This window comes from Lissotriton helveticus, chromosome 3_2, assembly GCF_964261635.1.
Source record: "Lissotriton helveticus chromosome 3_2, aLisHel1.1, whole genome shotgun sequence".
NCBI lineage: Eukaryota > Metazoa > Chordata > Amphibia > Caudata > Salamandridae > Lissotriton > Lissotriton helveticus.
Window position 1 is genome coordinate 462,802,206 of NC_136062.1, and position 24,080 is coordinate 462,826,285.

Consider the following 24,080-nt stretch of genomic DNA (forward strand, 5'->3'; position numbering starts at 1 on the left):
TGCAGTCCTCTCCTCGGGCCAAGCCCCTAGGTTACCCTCCGGAGATGGCTCCTGGGCTAACCGGGGAAGGGATGACAAGATGTTTTCTATCTTCAGTTTGAAAAAAGAGGCCAGTTCTAGACATTTCTCACGTGGGTTGTTATAAGTGACCGGAGGTTCGGGGGTTTTCAAGAGTTCTCTGATGACCCTGAATGACTCTTTCGATGAGTTAGAAGAGAGACCTATCCTCACCTCAAAGAACCCAGATTTCGCTGCCCTAATGGCAGATTTTTAGGCCTTAAGGGCCTCCCGATATTCTCTCAGGCTCACTTCGCCCCAATCCTTCCTCCAGATCCGCTCCCGCCTCTTACAGCCCTTCCTCAGTGTTCTGAGCTCTGGCGTATACCAGGGAGCTGATCCCACTCTCCTACCCCTAGTAAGTTGTCTTTTCTTAGGGAGGATGATGTTCAATGAATTGGTCAGCCAGGCATTTACAATCTCATCTGCTACCAACGGATCAGTCCCGAGAACGGGGCGGGACGCCTCCAAATGTGCCGCCCAGGCATCCACTGAGAGCCTAGACCAGGCTCTTTCCACCGTGAATACCCTAGGTGCAAATACCACTGGGGCATCGTACTGCCACCGAACCGGAATCACAAAATGGTCGGTCCAGGGCAGAGGCAGCGCAGGCAGAGCTAGAAGGCCATCTGAGTTTGAAAAGATGGGATCGAGCAGATGTCCCTTTTCGTGTGTTGCCCCGGAATTGACCAAATTGATCTCGAATGCTTTAAGATCACGCTGCAGATCGACTCCCAGGGAGTTGTGAGGGTCATCGAAATGGATGTTAAAGTCACCCAATGCCACGAAGTTAGCAGTGGAAGAGGCGAGGAGCGTGACCGTTTCGAGAAAAGAGTTGGGGAAATTACCCATGATCCCCGGTGGACGGTAAACGAGAAGGCCTGCCAGGGACGCGGTGGGCGACACACGTAGAGAGAACTGGCAGCTCTCGCAGTCGCTCATCCCACCATCCTGGCCCTTACAAGTTAGTGTGTCCCTGTAAATGATGGCAATTCTGCCTCCCCGCCCCGATGGTCTGTCTAGATGGAATATGAGGAAGCCCGGGGGAAGTGCCCTGACCATGTCCGGGCCAGAGCAGGAGGAGATCCAAGTCTCTGTAAGGAATAGCGCGTCCAGCTTGTGGTCGAGGATAAGGGAGTTGATTTCTGTCGCATGGCTAGGGAGGGACCGGCAGTTCAGCAAGGCCATTGACAACGCACAATTATCTCTGGCCTTTTCCTGGCCTGAGTTGCCGGCCCCACAAGGCAGAAACGGTTGCCCCTTCTCATGGGCAAATATACATGAGGCAGGATGTGAAGACCGCCAAAGCATGAGTTCCTCCTTCGTGTACCTGGTACAGGCTGCGTGTGGCTCCCCTGGGTCGGCCAGGGGGTTCAGCCCTGAGCCCGTCTGGGCCCGGACGGGCACAGACGGGCTGAACTCTGGCGTAACTCCGGCGTCGGTCCGGCGTCCCCGCTGCGCGTTACCGCTGCGCGCCGGCATGGCTGCCTTTTTGTTCGCCTGTAGGAAATAGAGAGCGGACTACAGCGCGCGATCTATGCCCCTCACCCAAGATGGCCACCGACAAGACAAGGGCCGAGGACCCGCCAAATGCGGTGGATTTAGCAAATAAATGCAGGTAAGGTGGCAGCAGTGGGGGTGTGCGTGGCCAGGCTTGTTAAAACCAGGGGAAAGTGCCCAGAACAAAAAAATCAAATTAACAGACAAAAACGGGAGGATTTAAAATCACAGGCTGAGAGTCGCCGGTGACAGCTGCAAATGCGAGCACTGCTGTGGGTAACACGCTGAGGCTGGAAAGAACGATCCTGTAGAGTTGCCTGCCTTTATGCTCGCCTGTAGGAAATAGAGAGCGGACTACAGTGCGCGATCTATGCCCCTCACCCAAGATGGCCGCCGACAAGACAAGGGCCGAGGACCCGCCAAATGCGGTGGATTTAGCAATTAAAATGCAGGTAAGGTGGCAGCAGTGGGGGTGTGCGTGGCCAGGCTTGTTAAAACCAGGGGAAAGTGCCCAGAACAAAAAAATCAAATTAACAGACAAAAACGGGAGGATTTAAAATCACAGGCTGAGAGTCGCCGGTGACAGCTGCAAATGCGAGCACTACTGTGGGTAACGCGCTGAGGCTGGAAAGAACGATGCTGTAGAGTTGCCTGCTTTTATGCTCGCCTGTAGGAAATAGAGAGCGGACTACAGCGCGCGATCTATGCCCCTCACCCAAGATGGCCGCCGACAAGACAAGGGCCGAGGACCCGCCAAATGCGGTGGATTTAGCAATTAAAATGCAGGTAAGGTGGCAGCAGTGGGGGTGTGCGTGGCCAGGCTTGTTAAAACCAGGGGAAAGTGCCCAGAACAAAAAAATCAAATTAATAGACAAAAACGGGAGGATTTAAAATCACAGGCTGAGAGTCACCGGTGACAGCTGCAAATGCGAGCACTGCTGTGGGTAACGCAATAAGTGCAATAAAAAACATGCTGCACACACCCATGCCCTAAGGTTGTTTGTGTTCAACATAGGACTTTAAAAAATGCACTTTTGTGCATTTTTCAAAGTTTTCGCAAATCACCATCAATTTTAAGTTGATGGTAATTTGCATTTTTTAAAAGCAAAATCAAATTTTTTTTTTTGCATTGCATTTAGGGAATCACGATTTGTGATTACCTACATGCAATTGCAATGTAAGTAATTGCAAATTTTGCTATTACTTAAGTAGCGATTTTTGCATTTGGGATGATGCATCCCAAATGCAAAAATTGCGCTCGCAAATGGGCAGATTCAGTGACGCTGCCCATTTGCGACAGCAAAAAACAATGATGCATGTGCCCGTTAGTAATTCGAATTTATGCAGCTATTGAAATGACTCAAATGACAGGTGAGCTACCAGTAGAGGCAGATGCCATCTGTTAAAGAGATATTTACCAACAGAATATTGGAACAACATGAGTGCACCAGTTTATGGTTGGGGTGCAACTGCCAGAGTTATGGGCAGGCACAAATCCCAAAAGATGGTGGACGCTGGCCTTAAAGCAGAGCAGAGATGTATTGGCAGAGCTACGTGTGCATCCAGTACTGGGACAGCCAGAGGTTGTGTAGGTCAGTGTTGAGGTGCATTGCCAGAGCTATGTGCCTTTCTTTCCTACACTCTTCCTTTCATCTTCCCACCACTCTGCCTCTCACCCTACTACTCTGCCTTTCATCCTAAAACTCTGCCTTTCTTTCCTACACTCTTCCTTTCATCTTCCCACCCTGCTTCCAATTTACAACTGTTTAACTCTGATCCATCTACAAAGCTTGAAAAAAATAAATCTACTCTTCAGACGCAAGTCCAGCTCATTGGATGCACTTTATGTGTCTCCTGTGAGCTTCTCCAATCCGGGTCTTTCGGTACCTCGAGGACTTTAGTTGTTGTTTGGGGAGCCAAACCCTTGAAGGTGCGTCTGTGTCCAATCACAAATTCACCCTCTTACAGAAAGAATACACGACGCACGGCCTGTCACAAATCAACTTTACTACACTTAAAAGCTGCTTATTATTATCTTGGTTATGGCACATTAGAGTCGATCCCAGGGCATTCTCTCCAGGACAGACACAACTTGTGACCTGTGCAGAAAGGTGTCATCCTTGGGGCTGAGAGCTGATTGGAGGATGCACAGCCTCTTATGGGTATATAAAGGACTGGGATTGGGGTCGGCAAAGCATCTCCTAGAAAAAAGAAACATTGACCTCTGGTTACCTGAGCACTGCCACAGAACCCGAGGATGGACAGCAGAGGATGGGCCCTGGTCTCAGTGTGCCTTGTGAGCACCTGCTGGTGCTTACCTTTACAGGTGAGACCCCTTTACCAATGGTATATAGAGCTGAGTCCAGACACAAGTGAGAGCTGCAGTAACTGTTAAATATATGGTTCTGTGCAGTTGTAGACTCTCAGGTGTGTACACCTGTGCAGGTGAGAGTCACAGTAACTGTTATATATGTTTGTGTGTAAGTGCTGATGTAACAATGTTATATATGGTTCGGTGCAGGTGTAGACTCTCAGGTGTTCATCATAGTAAGTACAGGTGAGAGCTGCAGTAACTGTGTTAAATATATGGCTCTGTTCAGGTGTAGACTCTCAGGTGAGCATCACTGTAAGTACACCTGTTCAGGTGAGAGCTGCAGTAACCGTGTTATATATGGTTCTGTGCAGTTGCAGACTCCCAGGTGTGCATCGCTGTAAGTACTCTTGTGCCGGTGAGAGCCGCAGCAACAGTGTTATATATGGTTCTGTGCAGTTGTAGATTCTCAAGTGTTCATCGCTGTAAGTACACCTGTGCATGTGAGACCCCTTTAACAATCATAGATATAGCTGTGTGCAGGTGTGGGTGAGAGCTGCAGTAACAGTATTATATATGGTTCTGTGCAGCTGTAGACTCTCAGGAGGCCATCACTGTAAGTACATTTGTGCAGGTGAGAGCTGCAGTAATAGTGTTAGATAGATCTATGTACACATACAGCCTCTCTGATGTACCTCACCTGACTGTGGATGCATCTGAAGAGCCAAGAACCACGGGAACCATAATATATAGGTCCATATTGCACCTGTACAGGAGAGTAAATGAATGGCAGTATAGCATAGCCCTGTGCGCATGTAACTGCGCGTCTCCCCACTGCTATTTGAGCAGTGCAAATATAAAAATAAAATGATAATAACTCAACTTTATTATAATTTTTTTTACTCTGCAGGACTGGAGCCAGGGCAGGGCGGGGCTGAGCACGGTGAGGAGTGGTTTGCGCTTCCTAAGTGCGCATGAATGTTTTGCGGGTCCTCTTGGGCCGGCAAAACACTGATGTGCACTTACCATGTTCTCCAAATGGCTATGTTGCACAGTATGATGAGCACATGCCGAGGTTCCCAGACAGTGCCTGAGCAGCGAAACTCAGTTTTGGCAGTTCGGGCTGGACTGTTCCCATGAGGCACAGGGTCAGACTGATTTGCATATAGCCATGTCTGAACTGGGTGGCAGAGTGGTCTAAAGAACGGTGATGGATTAAACCCAGATCTTTTGACGGGGTGTGAGTGTTTGATTGATTCAGATGCTCCGTCCATCACCACCCCCTTTTGTACCGCTTTTGGCCGCCATGAGTGTGGCAGGGTATGCTCAGACGTGAGTCCCTTGCTCACTTTGCCACTGGATTCAAGCAAGCCGGGCTGAAGATGGCTGGAATGCCAGACACCGGTCCTCGGAAGCTTGTTTCCGGTCCAGGGAAGACATGGGTTGGCAGTTCGGGCTGGACTGTTCCCATGAGGCACAGGGTCAGACTGATTTGCATATAGCCATGTCTGAACTGGGGTGGCAGAGTGGGCTAAAGAACAGTGATGGCTTAAACCCAGATCTTTTGACTGGGTGTGAGTGTTTGATTGATTCAGATGCTCCGTCCAACACCACCCCCTTTTGTACCGCTTTTGGCCGCCATGAGTGTGGCAGGGTATGCTCAGACGTGAGTCCCTTGCTCACTTTGCCACTGGATTCAAGCAAGCCGGGCTGAAGACGGCTGGAATGCCAGAAACCGGTCCTCGGAAGCTTGTTTCTGGTCCAGGGAAGACATGGGTTGGCAGTTCGGGCTGGACTGTTCCCATGAGGCACAGGGTCAGACTGATTTGCATATAGCCATCTCTGAACTGGGGTGGCAGAGTGGGCTAAAGAACGGTGATGGATTAAACCCAGATCTTTTGACTGGGTGTGAGTGTTTGATTGATTCAGATGCTCCGTCCATCACCACCCCCTTTTGTACCGCTTTTGGCCGCCATGAGTGTGGCAGGGTATGCTAAGACGTGAGTCCCTTGCTCACTTTGCCACTGGATTCAAGCAAGCCGGGCTGAAGACGGCTGGAATGCCAGAAACCGGTACTCGGAAGCTTGTTTCCGGTCCAGGGAAGACATGGCTTGGCAGTTCGGGCTGGACTGTTCCCATGAGGCACAGGGTCAGACTGATTTGCATATAGCCATGTCTGAACTGGGGTGGCAGAGTGGGCTAAAGAACGGTGATGGATTGAACCCAGACCTTTTGACTGGGTGTGAGTGTTTGATTGATTCAGATGCTCCGTCCATCACCACCCCCTTTTGTAGCAGTTTTGGCCGCCATGAGTGTGGCAGGGTATGCTCAGACGTGAGTCCCTTGCTCACTTTGCCACTGGATTCAAGCAAGCCGGGCTGAAGACGGCTGGAATGCAAGAAACCGGTCCTCGGAAGCTTGTTTCCGGTCCAGGGAAGACATGGCTTGGCAGTTCGGGCTGGACTGTTCCCATGAGGCACAGGGTCAGACTGATTTGCATATAGCCATGTCTGAACTGGGGTGGCAGAGTGGGCTAAAGAACGGTGATGGATTAAACCCAGATCTTTTGACTGGGTGTGAGTGTTTGATTGATTCAGATGCTCCGTCCATCACCACCCCCTTTTGTACCGCTTTTGGCCGCCATGAGTGTGGCAGGGTATGCTCAGACGTGAGTCCCTTGCTCACTTTGCCACTGGATTCAAGCAACCTGGGCTGAAGACGGCTGGAATGCCAGAAACCGGTCCTCGGAAGCTTGTTTCCGGTCCAGGGAAGACATGGCTTGGTAGTTCGGGCTGGACTGTTCCCATGAGGCACAGGGTCAGACTGATTTGCATATAGCCATGTCTGAACTGGGGTGGCAGAGTGGTCAAATAACGGTGATGGATTAAACCCAGATCTTTTGACTGGGTGTGAGTGTTTGATTGATTCATATGCTCCGTCCATCACCACCCCCTTTTGTACTGATTTTGGCCGCCATGAGTGTGGCAGGGTATGCTCAGACGTGAGTCCCTTGCTCACTTTGCCACTGGATTCAAGCAAGCCGGGCTGAAGACGGCTGGAATGCCAGAAACCGGTCCTCGGAAGCTTGTTTCAGGTCCAGGGAAGACATGGCTTGGCAGTTCGGGCAGGACTGTTCCCATGAGGCACAGGGTCAGACTGATTTGCATATAGCCATGTCTGAACTGGGGTGGCAGAGTGGGCTAAAGAACGGTGATGGATTAAACCCAGATCTTTTGACTGGGTGTGAGTGTTTGATTGATTCAGATGCTCCGTCCATCACCACCCCCTTTTATACTAGGCAGCGAAACAGGCCGCTCAGACCAATCAAGATTCTGGTCATGCAGTGTCGTGATTGGCTGGGAGGAGTCTGCTTCCTGTGGTGCCAGAGCATTTGAAGAGGACAGAGAAGAGGCTTGCGTAGGCAAAGTGAAGGAAAGTTAATTAAAACAAATGTTTATCCATTCCCCTCGCCACCTCCGTTCCGAGGCTGGCGCCACTGCATGTAACATAGCTCAGGCGTGCTTGACTGTAACTGCACTTGTGCAGCAGAGTATATCAGTGGCAGTATTACACAGTCCTGTGCACATGTGAGGCCTAGCGGGTGTGTTTTACAGAGAGCGAACCTGTACAGTAGAGTATATAAGTGACAGCATCACATAGCTGTACAGTAGAGTATATAAGTGACAGCATCACATGTAGTGCCTCTCAGGTGTGCTCCACTGTGAGGGCACCTGTACAGGAGCGTATATGAGTGGCCATATTATACAGCCCTGTGCACATGTAATGCCTCTAAAGTGTTCTTTTTTTTTTTTGTTATTCCTCATTTACCAATGATGGGCATTCCAGATGGGGAGACCCCCCTCCTTACTCCAATGTTACGATGTTCCGCCCTCAGCCATTTGAAACAGAGGAGAGAGAGAGATAGGGGAAACCGCTCCGGTTTCAACTGTTTGCTTGCTCCCCTCAAATCCTTCGTACATCAATGGCCCTTGGTTTGACTGGAGGCTAAGCACCAACAGTACCCAGGTGAAATCATCGGAATACTCTCAGATTTGACTCATCTATTCCGCCATGCCACCAGGGCTGCCCAGATTTTATCCAGGCTAAAGCTATCACAGGCCATATCTGATTCAGAAATGTAAATAATGTATTGTAAACATTCCGCAAAAGTAGGGGCATTAATATCCTTCCAGGCCTTACAAATTTCCCGCCTTGCTAAGACCATCACATAAAAAATAAATTTGGTCACCATATCATTAAGCTGATAGTCTACGGCTAACCCAAACAAAATTGTCCTAGGAGTGATTGAAAATTGTATATCCAATACTTCCGCTACAAACCCTTCTATTTGTGACCAAAAGTTTATAAGCCTGGGACATTCCACAAACATGTGTACGTCATCAGCAGAAGGGGCTTTACACCTTGGACAGAGATATTCTAGATTCGTGATCTTAGCAAGTTTTTTTGGAGAGAGCTCTATACAAAGTGAATAGATGATTCCTTTTAAGGGGTGCAGCCTTAACTACTGCGTATAGTGTCATAAATGAATTCCTCCACAAATCCTCTAAATTATTGCAGTCTAAGCTTGCTATCCCCCCCCCATAATTTATGGAATTCTTGTTCCGTAATCCCCTCTGCCTCCAGCATAGCCTCATACCAAAAAATATCTCTTTTTTCCACCTCCCCTTTCTATTACCATATCCAGTTTGGGTTCAAATACATCAGAGATCCATGGTATGGTAGCCCACCAGCCAGACAGCTGGTAGTATTTGAATCTGGTAAGGGTTCCTCCCGACAGGTTAGAAATGGTATCCCAGTCCAAAAGCTGTAAATTATTTTGGAGATCCTGCCAGTGAGTAATGCCCGCTGTTTTAAGGGGATTTGATAATTGGTCTTTAAGGCATTCAAGTGTCCCTGGGGAATCCCATATCGGGGCCTGAGGCATATAATACGGAATTCCTAGTTTTTTCCTGAAGAATACCCAATTCTTCAAGGCTGTACCTAAAATCTTCAACATTACTTTTTTATAAAATCTGGGATCCCCAAATTCATACAAAAAATATTCATGCCCTTGGGGAATGCCCTGCAATAGCGCCTGAAATAAGCGGCCCATTGAAGACGTATCCGCTTTATCTGCCATTATCCTGAAATTTTTAAAGTGAAATGAGTGGCAATAGGTTAATATATCAGGCAGTGCCAACCCTCCAACTTTCAGTTTTCTCCTCAGCTTTTTTCAGGAGATTCGAGGAGATTTCGAATTCCAAATAAAGGATCTGATTTTCCCCTGTATTTTTGCTATGTCCTTAGGACTAAAACTTAGGGGTATAGAATTGAACAAAAAGGTCACTTTGGGCAAAATTACCATTTTTATTAAATTTGCTCTCCCAAAAATATTTAGAGGAAGACCAGACCAGCGCTGTAAAAGCCCACAGACCTCCTTATAAACGTTATTAAGATTTATCCTAGATATTTCAGAGATATTTTGTGTCAAGAGTATTCCAAGATATCTAATCTGAGGTTTAATTACATGGGATACTACTGCCTGGTTCCACTGCATAATTTCGTTTTTTTCCTTGTTTATTTTATACCCTGAAATTAAGCCAAAGGCCTCAGCCTGATCGAAAAGTCGAGAAATTGCCACTTCAGGGTTGGTGGTAAACATTAGGAGATCGTCCGCATATAATGCAAATTTTAGAACTAATTCATCTAAAAGAAAAGGCTTAATCAGTATGTCAGATCTCAGCTGGGAGACTAGAGGTTCAATTTATAGATTGAACAATAAGGGGGAAAGGGGACACCCCTGCCTTGTACCCCGGGATATTTGCACCCAATCTGTAAGAGTACCGTTGACCAGAATTCTGGCTTTTGGGTTTAGGTACAGCGCTTGTATCGAAGATATAACATTTTTGGGAAATACGAACCTTGCCAATGCTTCCCAAAGGTATGACCAACTAACTTGGTCAAATGCCTTAGCAGCATCTATTGCTACAATTGTTAAAGGTAGTTTCTTATCAGTGGCATAATCAATTGCAGCAATGGCTTGAAAGGTCAACTCATTGAGCTGCCTCCCCGGCATGAACCCCTCTGGTCCTTGTGCACCACAGATTTAATCACTTTGGCCAATCTCACCACCAAAACCCAGCAAAGATTTTATAATCTGTGTTTAGGAGCCAGATCGGCCTGTAGGACTCGATGGCCAGGGGGTCTTTATTGGGCTTCAAAACCAAAGTGACTGTAGCCTCCAGCAAAGTTTGAGGAATAGGTTCTCCTGCTAAGTGTATTTTATTAAATAGGGTTGTAAGGACAGGAACGATGATATCTGAACCTATTTGGTAGATTTCTATGGGGAGCCCATATGGGCCTGCTGCCTTTACCTTGGCCATTTTTTTTAGCTGATTACAAACCTCTCCCTCCTTAATAGAGGAACTCGGGCAGCAACTATCTGCCGCTGTTAACTGTGGCAGGTCAAGTTGCTCCAACCAATTCCCTGCATTTTGAGGCAGAGGATCACTATTTCCAGTATATAACTTTTGCATATAGGTTTTGGCCTCTTCAGATATCTGGTCATTATTATACGATATAAAGCCTGTACTAAGCATTTTTAACCCACTAATTTGGTTTCTCACCCTATTCATTCTCGCCTTCCATGCTAAGAGGCGTCCACACTTTTCTCCATCTGAAAAATTCCGCAAGTACACGCATCCCACCTATCCTTGACAATTTTGTCTAGGCTAGCCTGATATTTAGCTTTCAGCCCCTCCAGCTATTTCTGAATGACAACCAGATTATCCTGCTGATCTAATGAGGCCTTTTGCAACTGCTGTTCCTTTTGTTTTATCAAAAATAAGGAATCCTCCTCCGCCTTTCTCCTAGCCTTATTCCTGCCAACCATGATGGTAGTAAAGGATCCCCTCAAATAAGACTTAAAGGCCTCCCACACTATTTGATCAGATGCAGTGGCACTATTGAACCTGAAATATTCAGCTATCTGCTTCAAAATGCTATCTTTTACATCTTCTTGCAGGAGTAAAGATCTATCCAGAGTCCACCGTCTACTTCGCATTTCCTGCTGGAACTTAATTACTAACTCAACTGTTGAGTGGTCAGATAATATAGCTGGAATGTACGAGATAGTATCAATTGCAGGGAATAAACCTTGATCTACGAGAAAAAAGTCAATGCCAGATTGATGTCTATGTCTATGGCTATAGAATGAGTAATCCTTCTTTTTGCCATTTTTAATCCTCCATACATCCAATAAGTTAAAGTCCTTCATAATGTTTTTCAATTATCTTTTCGATTTATGTGGAGGAGAAAAAATAGCCCTGGAGGTACGGTCCAGATCAGGGTCAAAAACCAAATTAAAATCACCTCCAAGGATAACAGGTACATTTATAACGGAGAGGCTAGTTTTCAAATTCAAGAGAGCCTCTGAAGAGTCTTGATTAGCTCCATAGTATGCTGCACAGGCAAATCTCATACTATCCAGAACCAGGGATGCAGTCAGCCATCTACCTGAGCAATCTGTGTCGTGCTTTTCTACTCTAATCCCGCAGTTCGCCCAAATGATTACTGCCACTCCCTTGGTGCTTCCACTTTGTCTGGAATAGAGGAGGTCTTGAATCCACCTTTGATTTTTAAAAGCATCCCTACATTCTAGCGGCTCAAGGTGAGTTTCTTCCAACAGTAAGATGTGGGCCCCTGATTTATTCAAAAACTCGCAAATTCTATTCAACTTCCTTTCCTCCCTCAAGCCATTCACATTCCAACTCATTATTTTAATTTTATTAGAAATGCTGGTCATTAGGTAGGGATAAATGCTTCATTGATGTCTCAACACTAGGCCTAGCCCTTTCATTTGAAAGATTTTACTTAATTAGCTCCGAATTTATGGTTCTATCAGGAATAAGTTTTTTCTTTATCACTCCCTCCCCCCCCCCCAAACCACCCCTCTTGAGGAACCCCCCTCTTGGACTTTGGCCATCATATCGCCACTGAGAGTTCCTATCCCGAACCCGGATTCTGCCTCCTTAGGTGTATGAACTAAATAATGTGCCTATGCCCCTTCCCACAAACATGAGTTCCTAGCTCCCTCCTCCCTTTTTTTTCGTTTCTTATTTTTTCCTGGCTTCTATTAAGATTAACTACCCCTGTGCGATTAACCACCCCAGTGTGCTTACAAGATTATAATTCATAATTTCTTAATTTAAAATGTTTTTTTTTTTTTCCATACTGTTTTACTATTCATTGGTTAATCAAGGAGCTAACACTATTAAGCGAGAGAAAAGAGAAGAAGGGCAGTTGTCTAGTATTAGGCTTCTTTCATACTAATTAGAAAACTATCTACTTCCTGTGTAGATGTGAAATTGTACGTTTTATTTCTCCAAACTACTTTTAATGTCGCCGGAAATTTCATTATAACCTGTGCTCCTTGACTTCTCAAATCAGTCATGCGGGACCCCAGTGCCCATTGCCTTTGCGCAGTAACTCTTCCTACATCAGAACGAATTAAATATTTGGAGGAGTCAATCTGGAGGGATGGATCAATCAGAGCCCTAGTCAGAATTAGCTCTTTTACCAAGTATGTCTGAAAATTGACCAGGATCTTCCTTTTAAAATGGCTCTAAAGTGTTCTTCACAGAGAGCGCACCTGTGCAGGAGAGTATATCAGTGATAGTATTAAACATCCCTGTATGAATATAATGCCTTTCAGGTGTGCTTCACTGTAGGAGGATGGCTTAGATAGGGTGTACACTTATTTAAGTGACGCACCTTGCACTAATCCAGACAACCCTTATGGTAATTTTAGTGGTCTTATACAACCATAGAAAGCTCTCGAAGTGGTAGTTGTGGAGAGCAACCCTCAGGCTTCGTCTCGAAGCGATGTAAAGCAGCTTGTTTTACCAGTATTAATCGTATAGTGTAGGTTAAGTGAAAAAGAACTACACAGTGTAGTTATAAATGTTTGTATTTATCATAAAAACTCACTAACACATTGCAACATCTCCTTCCTGGAGATATATAATCACAATACACACAATACTTCAATAATAGCACACGTTAGTAGCACAAATACACAGTGGTCTCCAGGGGGAGACCAAACCATATACTAATAAAGTGGAATGCGAACCACATCCTAAGTTGAGACTGTACCCAGAAGACGTATAAGAGCTAGGGACCCAAGGAACCACCCAAGGTAAGTAACCAGGAACCTCATGGAGGCCATGGGCAGAGTGGGAACACGGCCGCATGCTCAATACAAGTCAAAGGGTAAGTTGCTGTTGTAGTTTTTAAGAAGAAGGACCCTTCCCAGAGGACCCTGAAGAAACCCAGTGGAAGATGGAAGGTTGGAGAGTCAGCCCACCTGTGGATACCCCAGGAACCAGGATACATACACTTTGGAAGCCGGGTGCATAGGTATGATATGACATCGGAAACCGCTGTAGACCACAATGGAGGACTTCAGTGAAGATGCAGCTGGCAAAGAAGGTGAAAGAGTCTGAAGGAACCAAAAGGTGGATTCAGAAAGAGAGGTACCTGCAAGCAGAGGGGACAGAGTTTATGCCACTCGAGAGTTAACAGGAGGCAGGGAAGACGAATGCCCACCGATGTCAGAAGATGCAGGAGAGTTGACGGGTGACCTTGGCTTGAGCTGTTCGGAACAGGCAACGCTGTGGAAAACTAGGATCCATTCACAGGCTGTCCCATTTCGGATGTCGAGAGCCAGGGGGTCGGTGTTTGGCAGGAGTACCAAGCAGCCTTGACAGCGGCAAGAAACGTGACAGATGAGTAGGTGAGGGTTGGGACCTGCAAGGTCTAAGAGACTCATCACGAGCAGGTAAGTCAGAGTAGGCCCCGAGCAAACTGTGTAGCCCACTGAAGCCAAATAAGACCCTCAAGAGGTCCCACAGGCTGAAGGCACAGGATTCACAAGAGGACCTCAAGCAGCTTCCCAATGATGCAGGCCCATGGTGCAGAAGATGCGGCGGTGAGGCCGAAGAACTTGATAGCAATAGATTGAGGCTGGAGATTCTTGGAGCCCAAAGATCTCTGGAGGAGATAGTCAACAACCTTGGCAGCAGCAAGTAAACGCAGTGCACAGTGGTACTGCTCCAGCGGTTCCAACAAGGGGTACTGGCTTCCAAAATGCTGTGAAGACAATGCAGGCCTTGAGGGAGTTGCAGAAACACTACCTGTGTTGCTGAACCTTTGGGAGTCCGTGGGAGGTCAGGAACTGCAAACCGGTCACCTTTGTTGCAATGCCTGCAGATGCCGGAGAGTGACTCCTTTACTCTGAGGGAGATTCCTTTGGGTGTCTTGTATAACCACAGGCCTGATAATGAATCTGTATGGAGCACAGGCACAGATGACGCAGAAGACTGGCAGGACGACGAGACCAGGAGCAGCAGGAGTCTTGCCAGTTTGAGTCTTCCCAGTTGCAGTCTCAGTTCCCACAGCGAAGTCCAATGAAGTCGAAAGTGCCCAGATGGTTGAAGATGCAGTGGTTTTGGATCAGAATCTTGTCCCACGATGAATCTGAATAGCCACCCACAGCTAAGCCCTTAAGTACCATAAGGAAAGGGTTGGGAAGATTCAGGGGTCCCTTCCAGAGGAGGGGCTGGATAGTGGGGAGGATACTCCCATGTCCTTTGCCCAGTTTTGCACCACGACAGGAGCCAAAGGGTCCTTGAACAAGTTCCATCTGACGTATGCAAGGAGGGCACCAAATGTGCCCTTCAAAGCAGTCTAGTGGCACTGGCAAGCACCCCTACCCCAGCTCAATACACTAAGTCCTGTCTGGTATGTGTTCTTGCCTCCCTGTGACAGGAAAGCTATTTTATTCCCTTCCCTTGCTTGAGCTTGGCTCAGCAGCAGGAGGACAGAATCATGTCTCTGGTCGGCAGCAGCCAAAGCTTGCTGTCCCGGTCTGGAAGACTAGTACCGGGAGCACGGAGGACTCCCTGGAGAAGCCCCACAGTGCATGGAATCATACCTCCAGCACCGTTTATGGGCATCTGAGCTCAGGGTCAAGTTTAGTGTCCAGAAGTTGGTGATGATCTTAAAGACGTCTGGTCTCAGGGGCTCTTCTGAATACCGCTTAGGGTGTTGGGGTATGATTCCAACATGTTTGATACCAAACATGCCAGGGTTCGTTACAACCAGTTTAGAGTTAGCTATCTCGTAATGGCGCATGGCCACTCTATGTATCATAATGGCTGATGCACTTAAAACGCCTGGAGAATGGTCTCCCGGAATTGTAGGGGTGTCCTGCTCATGCAGAAGCACCCTCACACTTATAACCAAGCACCCTGCTTCAGGATTGAAAGGCCTGCCTTAGGGGTTATTTATAGGTTTTTATGTACAGTGACCTCAGATATAACAAAACGTATATCTGTTGTAAGCGATGCTAGAACCAGCTTACACAGACTGCAAAGGCAGGCCTGTAGTCACAATTTGAGTGCTCTCCAATGGGTACATAATAATACATGCTGGTGTACCTATGCCCTGGGTACCTTAGTACCATATACTAGGGACTTTCAAAGGTACGCCAGTAGCCAATCTGGGGTGTACCTAAGTATTCACCATGGTCCAATTTAGGGAGAGAGCACAGAGACTGGGGTCTTGATTAGCAGGATCCCAGTCAGGCTAGTCAGAAAACATAATGACACCAGCAAAAGTGGGGGTAATCATGAACACAGAGCCTACTTTCATACATTCACAGAGAGCGCACCTGTGCAGGAGAGTATATCAGTGACAGTAGTACACAGCCTTGCACACATGTAATTACTCTCAGGTATGCTGTTCTGTTAGTGCACCAGCACAGGAGAGTATATGAGGGACCGTTTTGCACAGCCTTGTGTATATGTGATGTCTCTCAGGTGTGCTTCACAGAGAGCACACGTGTACAGCAGAGTATATGCGTGAAAATATAACACAGCCCTGAATACATGTAAGGCCTCTCAGTTGTGCTGCACTGCAAGTGCACCTGTACTGGAGTGTATATGAGTGACACTAGTACAGAGCACTGTGTACATGTAATGTATCTCAGGTGTGTTTCACAGAGCAGGTGTGTTTCACAGAGAGCTCACCTGTACAGCAGAGTATATGAGTGTAAGTATAACACAGCCCTGAATACATGTAAGGCCTCTCAGGTGTGCTACACTGCAAGTGCACCTGTACTGGAGTGTATATGAGTGACACTAATACAGAGCACTGTGTACATGTAATGTATCTCAGGTGTGTTTCACAGAGCAGGTTCACAGAGAGCTCACCTGTACAGCAGAGTATATGAGTGTAAGTATCACATAGCCCTGTGTACATGTAAGGCCTCTCAGGTGTGCTACACTGCAAGTGCACCTGTACAGGAGAGTAAATGTAAATGTGCAGTATTTGTAAAGCGCAAACAATTACCCAAAGGTGTCAAGGCGCTGGGGGCCCTCGGGAAGCTTAAGCGAGCTATTGCCCTGAGTCACATGGTGATGGGCTGATCAGCCGCCGGCACCGGGAATCCAACCGTGAGCCCCCAGGGTCCTGAGTCAGTTGCCCTAGCCGGTGCGCCACACCTCTTCCACAGTATATACGTGGCAGTATTGCAAAACCCTGTCTATTTGTGATACCTCTTGGGTGTGCTTCATAGAGAGTGCATCTGCACAGGAGCATAACTCAGTGACAGTGTTACATGTGTGAGGCCGTCACAACTCCTACTCCCCTGGTGCTGTTGCACCGTTGTTATCTGCAAAGTGCGTCTAGACACTGAGCGTAATCTTAGAGACACAGGACCGGCGCGGGAGGGTCTTCCATGAACATTTGTGAGGCATCTGTCCAGGAGGCCGGGGGCACCCATAAGGATCCAGCTGTGATTAGAGGTCACCTCACCTGGACAGGTGATAAGTATCAATCAAATCTGAACTGACTTTGAAGGTATGATTTCCACCGGGGCTCAATTTACAAATCCTACAAGGAGTAAGACTTTGCGAGGGGCGGTTGTAGTGAACCTCCCATGAGCCAAGGTTCTCATTCTGGGCCTTCATTCCACCAGGGTGTACACATCTCTGATTGGGCCATGTCATCCCTGGAACAAACTGAGGTCATTGTGAGCAGTGCGACTGTGTGGTCTGGTATTCAGATAGGCGCTTACAAGATGTATGGCTACTGCACGTGTTCAATTGTCTGCGTTTGTAGTCTCAGAATGGGAGGTGATGCCTAAATCACACAAATCAGATGTGAATATGTTTGGGAGCACAAACATGGATTTTGTGAAGTGTGCCTACACAACTTTTGCCACTTTTTACAGGGAAAAAACGTGCTTGCCATAAACCTACGGGTGTGGAATTAGCACACAAGTTGGAGTTCCGATTTGTGCTCAAAGAGGAGTTTGCACCCACATCAGCATCAGTGCGCCCCTCAGATGGTTCGATTAGGGTCCCTCAAGGACCGCTCCATAGAGTCTTCTGTTACATTATACAGAGCTCGGTTCATCTTCGGAGCCCCCTGTGCTGCTGAAGGCCGTCTGTTCTTGTGACACTTGCTCCGAAACGTTCCTTCATCAGTTTTCAGTATCCGAATAGGTGCATGAGCCACAGACGACTTAACCCTTGACATCTGTGCAACCCTGAGTGTGTGAAACAAGGGCTCAAACTGTAGCATCGTGCTACAAAGAACCACAGACACAGGTTCTTATATTTCAGGAGCTTTATTATCTGCAACCTGTCTCAACCCTGTCCCTACTCTAACTGCCCTCCTCTCACTCCGTCTCCTCCTCTTCCTGTCCTCCCCTAGCTCCACCCACAACCACTAGTCTGCTAACTTCACAACATCTCCCCCTTTTGTCACAAAACTAATAAACACACTGACTTCTTAATCCATTTCTTCGATAAGTCTTTTGGGTGGACGTGTGTCACGATGAGGTCGTGGTGACTTGGCTCTCGGACTCATATTGTTCCGTGTCTCATCGATTGAACCACTGTTCTCACAACCAACTGAACGTGGTTCTTCCGAACCGGGAGTGTCCATTTCACTCAATAGGGTTCCAGTGGTGTCTCGCGGCAATTTCTTGAAGTACGAGATGTTTCTCGTGATTCGCCGCTTCTCTGATTCTGCAGTCAACATAGTTCCTTTCTTTTTCGTGATCAATAACAGTTCATCCTTGAATGGGCAGTCGGTCTTTCTCTGCTGCTCTTGCTTGACGAGCACATGGTCTCCTTCATGTAACGAGAGTGACCTTGCTCTTCTCCGTCGATCTGCATATGACTTCATTTTGTCTTTTCGGCGCTTGTCGGTTGCTATCATTTCTTGATGGTCTTGAGTGGATGACAATGATGGTCGCAAGGCCCCTTCCCACGATGGAATACGGTTCCTCATGGGACGTCCCAGCATGAGTGTCACCGGGCATTGCCCCGTGGTCGCGTGAGGAGTCGTCTGGTAAGCTCGGAGGACTTCATTGAGTGCCACTTGTAAGTCCTTTCCCTCCGCGGTCGCATGTTGAAAAGTCTTTTTGAGCGTGGCCATGAATCTTTCAATTGTTCCATTGGCCTGTGGCCAGAGGGGTGTGATCTTGCGATGGTGGAAGTCTAAATGTTTCGCAAATGCTACAAATTCTTGTCCATTAAATGGGGGTCCGTTGCCCGTCTTTACTTTTGAGGGAACGCCCCAGGCCGCAAAGACTTCATCAAGTACTTTGAGAGTACTCGCGGCGTTTGTAGACGGTACAAAGTACGCAATGGGATATCGAGAATGCTCATCAATGATGGCCAGCACATATTTGCCCGATGACAGGGGTCCATAAAAATCAATGGCAATTTCTTGCCACACTCCCGGTGGTAAAGGGGTCATGTACAGTGGTGCTGGAGGATCACTTTTGCTCGTGAGCTGACAGAGGTGACAGTCCTTCAAGGTGGCTTCCTCCATTTGGTCGAGATATGGAAACCACACTCGCTCTCTTAATGCACGTTTGGTTGACACAATACCCCGATGTCCTTCATGGGCAAGGGCAACTACTCCTTGTCTCAGTTGAGTGGGAATCACGATTCGCTGGTCTTGCAGCAGTATGCCATCAGTGGTGGCTGACAGTTCGCTGCACACATTTTGGAAGGCTTGCATTTCTTGTTTAATGATAGGATCAGTCTCTTCATCTTTAGAATCATGTCTCCACCGAATCCTGCGCAGGACCTTCTGCTGGACAACATCTTGGGCTGTACTCTCTCGGATGGTGTCCATTGGGATAGCGGGAGGAAGAGCTTGGTCAGTCACAAAGTGTATGTACTCTTCCGCAATGGAGGAATCAGAAACTGACGATGCAAGTGGGTGCCTGGACATGTAGTCAGCCGGGTTTTCTGACTTCCCCGGCTTGTGGATGATAGTAAACGTGTATTCCTGTAGCCTTAGGCCCCACCTCTCGATTCTTGGGGGCATCTTGGATCGTGGGTTTCCTTAATGGTGACGAGAGCTTGGTGGTCTGTGATTAAAGTAAAGTGTTTACCATATATGAAAACATGAAAATGTTCACATGCCCACACTACGGCAAGACTTTCTTTCTCGGGCTGCGAGTATGCTCGCTCCAGGTCAGTCAGGCTACGACTCGCATATGCAATGATTCGACGTGGATCTGAGTCGTTGTCATACTGTGCCAGGATGGCTCCAAGCCCGACCGGGCTGGCATCCACAGTTATCTCAGTCTTTCTTTGTGGGTTAAAATATGACAGGTGATCCGCAGATGCTACCGCCTTCTTGATCTCCTTGAATGATTTCTCGCATTGGGGAGTCCACTCAAACGGTTGGCCTTGTTTGGTCAAGATGCGGAGGGGATGGCTGATTGTTGCATAGTCCCTGATATAACGAGCACAATAACTGGCCATCCCAAGCAATGACCTGAGCTCACTGACGTCCTGGGGACTCTTGGTGTTGTTCAGAGTCCCAATTTTGTCAGGATCAGGTTTCATGCCAGCGCCTGAGAAGATATGACCAAAGAATTTCAATGTGTCTTGGTGGAATTCGCATTTCTCTCTGTTTAGAGTCAGGTTTGCCTCCAGTAGTGCATGGCAAACACGATTGAGTGCAATGTCATGCTCTCGTAGATCAGAACCATACACAAGGATGTCATCACTATAATTGAGCGTGTTGGGAATGTTCTGGATGACCTGTCGAATGGCTTCTTGAAATATTTCGGCTGCTGAGGAAACTCCAAAACTGAGTCTCTTATATCTGAACAACCCCAGATGGGTTGCGAACGTGGTGATGTATCTTGACTTGGCCTCTAATTCTAGTTGGTGGTATCCTTTATTTAAGTCCAACTTGGAAAACACCTTTGCCCCGTTGAGAGCTGAGATCATATCGCTCAAGTGTGGTCCCGGATGTCGTTCTCTTTCGATTGCAGTGTTGGGCAGGCGCATGTCCACACAGAGTCTGACTTTGTTGGCCGTGCCCTTTTTGGGGACGATAACTACTGGGGACACCCACGGTGTTGGGCCCTCAGTGCGCTCGATGATGTCAGCGGCTAGCAGGTCCTGGAGTTCTTCTTCCCCGGCGGTCTGCAGATGGAACGGTACCCGTCGAGGGTGTTGAGCGACGGGTCTGACTTGTTCATTAATATGCAACCGCACTTGACAGTCTTTTAATTTGCCTAATCCTTGAAATAATCTGGGAAACTGACGGGTCACATCTTGGTTTCCGCTGACCTCAAAGAGGATTTCCACTAGGTGAAGGCGTTCAGCTGTCGGTAGGCTCAGCAGACAGTCCGCTTCTGGGCCTTTGATAACATGGATGACCGCTGAGATGGATGTGTCCTCATGTTTAAGAGTCGTCGAGAACTTCCCAAGGAAGGGAAGTGGCTTCTTAGCCATCCATGTGAAGACTCTGACTGGTGCAAAGGACAGGGGGGGACGCGGACTCATTCTTTCATATTCGGTGACTGGAATATAGTTCAGGGATGCACCTGAGTCTAGTACAAACTTTGTATCATGATTGCCAACTTTGATGTCCAGCCGAGGATATGTCTTAAGTTGGTCTGGATCTGCGGCTAGGTTCAGATATTCAATGGTATATGTTGAGTCTCTGGAGGACGGCCTAGACTGCTTGGACGGTGACCTCCGTTCCCACCTGGACCGACGTGACTCCCGGCTGGAGTGTGATGACCCAGACGACTGCTCAGTTTGTTCTTAGACCGCTCGTGCATGGTGTCTTCGGTGTTGGACCGGGACATTCTCGAGGTACCTCTTCTTGTCTCGGGCTGTGCTGTCTTTGTGGCTCCACTTCATCTCTCCTTGTGGTATTCCCCACACATCACTTCAAAATGATTAGTTCTACCGCACTTCCGACATCTCTGACCCATGGCAGGGCAACTGTCTACATGGGGGTAGTCATACCCGCAACGGAAGCACTTCCTCACGTTCTCGGGTCTTTTCTCTTTCTTCCACGGTTCTCGCCGCTGATATCTTGACTGCTCTTGACGAGATGACGGGCGTGACCTCCATTGTCTGTCTCTCGAACTCCTTCGATGATCACTTTTAGCGTGTACACGTCGCGCTTGTTCGCGACTTCCTTTGTGCCCTGTTTCGATGTCGGCTGCATACTCTTCCGCTTGATCAAAGACTCGTGTCATTTCCTCTATGTCGTCTAGGCTATGTTCTTTCCTCAGTTGGTCGGAGTGACATCCATCAATTATTTGCGACTTTATTGCAGCATCTGTTGAGAAATTATCAAATGCACAGTGCTTGGCTAGTCTCCTCAGGCGCATCATGAAGGCGCTCATTGGTTCCTCCTTCCCTTGACGAGCCGAGTGGAATGTATGTCGTTCATAGTCGACGTTCTTTTTGTGAAGAAATCTTTTGTTTAATGCGTCTCGCACTTTGTCATAGGTGTCCGCTTCAGTGGCAGGAAGGTCCTTGATTATTTTGACTATCTCTCGCCCTGCCAAGTTGCGCAGGGCAATCAACTTCTTTTTGTCCACGATCACTTCTGATCCTTCGATGTAATCCTCAAATTCCTCTAACCATTCTTGCCATTTAGGACCCATGGTTCCCCCAGTGGTCACTTTGAGAGGTTCGGGTCGCACCTGCAACCTTAGGCTTAGCCGCTTCATCATCGGACACCATTCTGCAGTAGGTGTTTCATGAATCCTACTTGCCTCTCTGTAGAGCTTGCTTGGAGGTGGAGTCCCGTGCTTGTTTGCGTTTCTTTTCCTTTTGTCAAACTCACTGGGTCCCACCAATGCTTGTTTGTTTCCTGGTGCCAATGTTTGTTTCTTTGCCAATGCTCGTTCAACTGTTGGCCAATGCTAGTTTTATTTTCCGTTGCCAATGCTTGTTTACTTTCTGTTGCCAAGGCTTGTTTGTTTGCCAATGCTTGTTTATTTTCTGTTGCCAATGCTTGTTTATTTCTGTTGCCAATGCTTGTTTCCTTGTTAATGCTTGTTTGTTTCTGCTGCCAATGCTTGTTCATTTGCTCAATGCCTGACTTCAAAATGGCCGCCTGCAGTTTGCACAGGGAAGGTGTCCTGAAGGTTGCCTGATTCAAAGATGGCTGCCGTGGTTATCTGCAGGCACTACTTTCTCTCTCTGCATTCGACCCTTTTCTTCACCCAGGACTCACCGGCAGTCGTTTTCAGGAGCAGCACCCTCCAGATTCAGCTCCCTCTGGTCACTGCTACAGTCAGGTGAGGTTGGGGTGGGCTCCCGCCTTACTTTGCAGGGTCCTCGGCGGCGGCGTGCCAAGTCTCACGCATCCGGCGTGAGATTCTCCGACGTCGGAGCTCGCTCAGGCTCCAATTATTTCGCGCTCAGCAGCGCTCGACAGCAGGCCTTCGTGGGGCAATCCACCCCAGGATTCACTCTTCTCTGGCCACTGCAGTCATCAGGCTGGGTTGGGGTAGGCTCCCAACTCACTTTCTGAGTTCCCGCTCTTCGGTGCCGATAGCGTGCCAAAGCTCACGCATCAGGCGGGGCTCGTGCTTTCGGCGCGAAAACTTCTACTTTTCTCGAGCGTTTCAGCGCTCGTGGTAGCGGCTCCCTCTGGGCTCCCACAATCACAGGAGGGGCAGGGTCACCTACTGTTGGTCTCTCCTTTGGCTGGCAGCATTACACAGCAGCGGACTTTTCTTTTTCGACGCTGCAGGGGACAGGGTGCTCTCACACGATTCTGTGGGCTGCAGTCTTGCTCATCCCACCCTCGTCGCCAGTTGTAGCATCGTGTTACAAAGAACCACAGACACAGGTTCTTATATTTCAGGAGCTTTATTATCTGCAACCTGTCTCAACCCTGTCCCTACTCTAACTGCCCTCCTCTCACTCCGTCTCCTCCTCTTCCTGTCCTCCCCTAGCTCCACCCACAACCACTAGTCTGCTAACTTCACAACACAAACCATGCCAGGGGCCACAGTGTTTCACCACAGTATGGGCGCTTGAATATCGATCCGCAGCAATATTGGCAGTAAGATATCAGCTGCACAGTATCGACAAGGAAAGTCAACAAGGAGGCATCGGAACAGTAAATCTCCACTCCCCAATATACTCTTACCTTGATGATACTGTGCAAGGGGATGTCCTGCAGCCCACACCGTTACAGGTGGAGATTTGCTGTTTCGATATTGTGTCGATATTTGTGACATACAGCCCAACCTACATCTTATGTCATCTTTCAAAACATGGCTTTAGGTTTACCTAATGTTCAACAATCCTCACACCTAAAACAGGTGATTAAAATGCAATTTTTCTCTTTTGCAGAATGTCTATGAACAAGAGAAAAATCGTAAGTACTCTTTTAATTGGGATATCTTTGAACTTGAGCATAGCTCCTCTACTTAAAGTAGCGCTGGACCCGGGGCACGGCTGCATTGTGTACTATACACTTAATGCGTTTAAATCACTTTTTATGGATTTAAAAAGGGATACAGAGTATAATTGTCATGTGCATGAACATAATACTCCTATGAGTCACACGGTGTGAGGATGAAAGGAGGGAGCATTAACACCACACAGACTACATGCGCAAAAAGAAGTTGCCAAGATAGGAACGCGAGAATGGTAGAAACACCAAGGGCCAGCTGTATGAAGACACTATCTTACGATTTCCTAATTGAGAATCCTTGCGATTTGCAATTAGGAAATCGCAAAGCGGCATGCATGAAAGGGGCAGATGTATCAAGATACCATTGTGCGATTCTCAAATAGCGATTTTTAAGGAATCGCTATTTGAGAAGTGCAAAATGGTATGTATGTAG

The 24,080-nt window shown here is 47.7% G+C and overlaps 1 protein-coding gene across 1 annotated transcript in view; it reads left to right on the forward strand.

Annotated features, from left to right (window-relative positions):
* The first annotated feature begins 714 nt into the window (after positions 1-714).
* Positions 715-24,080, forward strand: part of LOC144826168 (embryonic protein UVS.2-like) — a 177,308-nt gene continuing 153,942 nt past the window's right edge. Inside the window, 4 exon segments of the mRNA XM_078684562.1 lie at positions 715-924; positions 3,730-3,801; positions 3,803-3,883; positions 23,584-23,608. Of these exon segments, the coding sequence (XP_078540688.1) occupies positions 715-924; positions 3,730-3,801; positions 3,803-3,883; positions 23,584-23,608 (388 nt within the window).